The sequence below is a fragment of the Cucurbita moschata genome, unplaced genomic scaffold, assembly GCF_002738365.1.
Source record: "Cucurbita moschata cultivar Rifu unplaced genomic scaffold, Cmos_1.0 Cmo_Scf00018, whole genome shotgun sequence".
NCBI classification, from domain to species: domain Eukaryota; kingdom Viridiplantae; phylum Streptophyta; class Magnoliopsida; order Cucurbitales; family Cucurbitaceae; genus Cucurbita; species Cucurbita moschata.
In genome coordinates, this window is record NW_019268534.1 from 1,252,821 (window position 1) to 1,258,001 (window position 5,181).

The 5,181-nt window shown below is 33.7% G+C and overlaps 1 protein-coding gene across 6 annotated transcripts in view; it reads left to right on the forward strand.

Annotated features, from left to right (window-relative positions):
* The window catches only part of LOC111456538, a 6,625-nt gene extending 2,258 nt beyond the window's left edge, over window positions 1-4,367 (forward strand). For 3 of the 6 annotated variants that reach the window (XM_023098449.1, XM_023098451.1, XM_023098450.1), the window contains one exon: window positions 1,198-2,025. In XM_023098449.1, the coding sequence (XP_022954217.1) occupies window positions 1,198-1,220 (23 nt within the window). In that variant the 3' untranslated portion in view covers window positions 1,221-2,025. Of the gene's footprint in view, window positions 1-1,197; window positions 2,026-2,630; window positions 2,939-3,058 lie in introns of those variants that run through there. The other 3 variants (XR_002712780.1, XR_002712781.1, XM_023098452.1) reach the window with 3 other exon arrangements.
* Window positions 4,368-5,181: the final 814 nt, after the last annotated feature.

Genomic DNA, 5,181 nt, shown 5'->3' on the forward strand with positions numbered 1-5,181 from the left:
AAAAAAAAAAAAAAAAAAAAAAAAAAAAAAAAAAAAAATCCTATTATTATGGATTCTGTGGGAGATGTTTTACTTTTGGCTGATATCTCTTCATCCCTGGAAAAGACTCTACGGGGTTTTCTATAGTTCATTTGATGATCAATTTGCTGCGACGGATGCAATTCTATACAGGAAAGAGTCTTTTGCTCGTCAGGTCATGGTAACTCTATTTAACAGTAACATTTTTATTATTTATTATTTATTTTACTTCAACCATGATATCTCCCCTGTTTATCGTAGTAATAGCTCTGTGTAATTTGTTTTTAATCATAGGTAGGATTTTTCTTCTATGTTTTTTTCTCTTTTCCCGGAACAAAATACTGAGCACACAAGTAGATGGTAATAGTTATTGGTCTCGAAGGCAATCTTTGTGGGCTAGTAACAAAAGCTCTTCTCACATCTTTATCTCGTCCTCCATAAATTTGGCTGGCCTCAAATTGCAAACAGCATTCTGCATTTTTGTGCTCATCTTTTGTTCTTGTGAAATATCTTATTTGGCTTATTAGTTAGACACTTCTATGTAGCTTTCACGCAACCTTGAAGAATGGGCAGCATATTTGCTCAACCAAAACCGCCAAACTTCGGCGATAAATTTGATTTAGGTACTGTTACATAAGTTGATCTTGCAAAGATCCTAATGAATTATTGTGTTTGGCTTCAAGGAACTGCAAATCTTTTCTTTTTTTTGGTTGTTAACTTTTCTGTTTCAAGACTAGAAGCAATTTATTTAATTTTTAAAACTTCAGTTTGATTAAGTGCCTAAACTGAGTTCTTTCTTCTCACAGCCTTAAATATCTTAAATATCTGTTCCCTTCCGTGAATTTGGTATCTATTGATAATTTTGAATCTTAACGAATGCGCATGCTCTCTGCCCGCAGTTTTCTATTTGTGTCTATATATATTTTTTAATTTAATACGCCATTTCAGTTTCTGTGTTTTGAAGGGAAGCATATTTATTTCCATTCCGCATTTATTTATTTTAAAAACATCATTATTGTCGTCACCAAAGAATAGACACAACTAGCCAACCTGCATATTCATTAGGACTTCTTTTTATTCCCTCCCTAATAAATAAGCATGACCAGAGAATATTCTGCTGCAACGCTTTGAGACTTTACTTGTTGTGTTATTGTAATTTAACTTTAATTTTTGCGTCAGGCGTTCAAGAGTGTGCTGGATAAATACTTGGGAGTAAACTTAAATGGGCCAAATCCGGGATCTTGAAGGGGAAGTCCTTTAAAGAAATTGGTCCTGCAGATTCTGGAGCATATCGATGCTATCCATTTTCTAAGCTTTTCCTCGATTGGTACTTTTACGTATAAGTTATCCATAGCTATATAGAATAAAAATCATTACCTATTTTAGGCATTGCTTTGTAATTTATTTCAGACCCATTTTATTTTGTATAGAGAACAAAGTAGAGAGTGGCTTAAAATCAACGTGATTTAAGTTTCAACTTTATACTCCCAGTATCTCCATTTATCATCAAGTGTTTACATAAAAACTGCCGAAGTAAACCAGCAGCGAATGGACCTTTACTTTTACCTCATTTCTTCTAGCCAATGAAATCAAATTCCTGTAGTGAATAAGGTTAATGAGCTAAAATATCGTAGTTCAGGAGAAATGATGTAAGCAGCAAGTGAACCTAAATGCTCTTTCCTGGTACTTGAGTTGATGATTGGATTACCTAGCAGCTTCTGTTTATCTACAGATGAGACTGACAAGTACATTAGAATGCACAGGCAATGACCCCATTTTCAATTACTCTCCTATTTTGACCCTTTCCCCCCTATGATATGTCATTATTCTTCTGGCTGTATGTGAACTGAACTTGCTAAGATGACAACAAGGGTAGGAAAACCATTCTGATAGGCCTAGTTAGAACGAAAAAGAACATTGTGGAGGGATATAGATAGGGAATGTAATTAGTAATGAATATTCGTTTCTTGTAGAGTGGGGAGTTCCAAGATGGGATTTAGAAAAAAAGATGAGGGGTAGCATAGGGGTCTGCAGTAGAAGGGGGGAAAAAAAGGAAAGAAAAGCATTGGAAAGAAGGGTCTGTAAATAATCGAGATTGGAAGGAAGAAAAGAGGGAAAAGAAAAGGTAGCTGAGATGAGATTCCCTGATGGATGATGACATGGGCAGGTAATTTAATAGAAGAAGAGGCAAGGGGAGAGGGAATAGAAGCCTTTTGATTTTTGTCTGTTTGTGCAGCTCAAAGGGAGATAAAAAAAAAAAAAAGAAAAAAAAAGATGCAGTCTTTTTTACCAGGCAAATGGCATATTGTACCTTAATCCTGTTACTCATGCACATACTTTCTAAAAGCTAGGATATACCATAATGCCCAACCCTCCTTTCATTAATCCCCAGGTTCTCTCTCTCTCTCTCTCTCTCTCTCTCTGTGTGTGTTTTTGTCTCTCCCTGCTCTCTCTCTTTCTTTCTTTGTGAATATCCTAACCTTTTCTTTGGTTAAGTTGATCAGCTTTGCCATTTTTTAAACTGCGTGTGTGGTTTTTTTTTTTTATAAAAAAAGATATTCCAAAACCCTTTTATCCAAAGTAAGCTGACTGGCATTTTTACGTGGCTGCAGGAATCACATAAAGGTAGATGCACCACTTTGCATTATCACCATGGCTTTTTACTCTCATCAGCTTGGGAGAATATAAAATATATACACATACTAAGCTGATTGAACCTCTGGTAAATTCCTGTGCTATCTTTTCTTCTGCTTCAACATGAAGTAAAATATATACACATTGGTTGGTTGAATGTTCACATTTCTATCCTATAATTACACTCATATTCCGATCAAATATTAGGAAAGTCTAGTCATAGAACATGAGAATGTATCCATATAAAAAATCTTCCCCTTTTTTGTTTGACAGTAAAGTATCTGATTTCTTTTCAGGCATGCTGAAGAATATGTTGCATCAATGATTGATATGATTATCTGATAACAGTAGACTAGAAAAGCAGAGAAGGACAAGGTTTTAGTCAATAATTGGGATGTTATTGCAGGTTAAGCTGGCTACTAAAGGTTGTGTTGTGGGGAATATGCACAGAAATTGATAAAGCCCCTCTTAGCAACAACAGTAACAAAAGAAAGACTCACCACAGAATTGCAATTCAATCTTCCAGAGCTCTTTGTTGGTATCATTTTCATCCCCGTTGACATTTTCTTCTTCTTCTTTTTTTTTTTTCTTTATTTTCCTTTTCTTCCTTTAGGTGTTAGTTTGCAGCAGCACCCAAATCCCGGACCACCACCACAAACACTCGCTCACTGAGGCACAAATCCACATAACACCATCAACTTAGGTTGCCTTTATTTTTTAAGAGAGGAAAAAAAGAAAAAAACACTCGCACTTGCAACTAAATTTTACTGCTCCCTCCATCTGACTTCACAAAAGGCTTCTCTATTCAAATAGTTCCAGTAATTTCTCAGTTCCTCTAGAAAAGTTGTGAAGGGGAAAAGAAAAAAAAAACATCTTGGGATTTGATTTTTTCAACTGGAATTTCACCCATGATGTGGAAAAAGAATGTTTTGCCCGTTCTTGCCTGTAATGGTAATAAGGTTGAATATCCAACTTGTTAGGAATCACAAATCTCCACTCCACTTTAAGTATAAACTCTTATGGTTTTACTTTTGGTTTTCCCGAAAAGCCTCGTATCAATAGAGATGTATTCCTTACTTATAAACCCATGATCATTTCCTTAATTAGCCAATGTAGAACTGCCTCCCAACAATTCTCAACACGACTGATAGGACAAATGTGAGTTTTAACCGTCCAAAGATAGGTTCTACAAGGCCTAAGTCCAATATGCCATATTTTGAGTTTGTGAGGAATAATTTTCAAAGTCCTGTTTCAAAACAGACTCCTAGTCATCTTAAGTATAAAACTAGGTAACTTTAAATGAACCACTTTAAATTTGTCATTTTTTACTTGGTCACCACAAGCCTCCAATCTTGATCATTACAATACATTATGAAAAAAGAGGCTGGAAGGAGGAAGAGAGTGGCATCGCTGTCGCACAAATGGTGGGTTTGGGGTCCTCTGTAGAGCAGTAGGGGCCATAACCATTAACCACACTGGTCGCTCTCGAAGAGTACACGCATTGGCTCCCACCACCGACATCTCCCTTTGTCCACATCCCAATATTACTTCTCCTCCTTTCTTATTCCCATTACTTTTCTTATAGGCTCTGAGTTTTTCCCAATAATCATGTGGGAATTCGGTCAATCCGATTCTATATGAATTTGACTCTGTTTTAATCTTTGCAATTACTCAAAGTTTGATTAAATTGTAATAATGTTCTTATATAATTTGATCTGCTTTCTTTTTAAAAACATGATTCAAATTTAACCGTTGAAGACGTGTTCGGGATGAATGAATCGAAATTTTTAACGTCTTTTCTTTTGTCCTTCTCATATTACTTCTTTAGAACAAATGGTTATTGAGATGAAAAATTTTGGAAAGTAAGGCAGAGGTCTTTAGAAGGGTACAATGGTAATTTCATTGGCATGTCACTATTATTTTCCGTGTTCATGCAGGTCCATCGTTCCATTATCATGGGAAGAAAAAAAGGGCTTGGGTTCTAATTTTAATAATTTTGTTCCCCTTTTCCCTTCCTTAAAATACAAAATTAAATTATTTAATTCAAAAGAAATTGAAAAAAAAAAAACTTATAATTTGAAATGTAGAGATGATGATTTTAATATAAAGATAAATTATATATAAAAAAAAGTCTATTAATTTTTTTTTATAATTATTTAAAAATAAATTATAATTTGAAAATAAGTATATTGTTTTTTTAATATAAGCCCATTGACTTCAAATTATTTAATTTTGAAGATTAACACCTGTTAATGATTTTTATTACGAAAGATTATTTACAAAAAGAAATAATAATAATAAAAAAAGAAATATAGAGATGATGAGACATATGAATAATTATATAAATCTCAAATTTCAAATTACTCTGCAACTCTGACAAGCATAATTCAATTAACGTATAAATAAAAAAGTAGAAAATAAATAAAAAGAACAAGACTTGGTGATCAAAGTAAGAGTCTAGATTTAAAAAAAAGCATTCATTAAAATTTAATAACCTCCAAAAAAAAAAAAAAAAAAAAAAAAAAATTG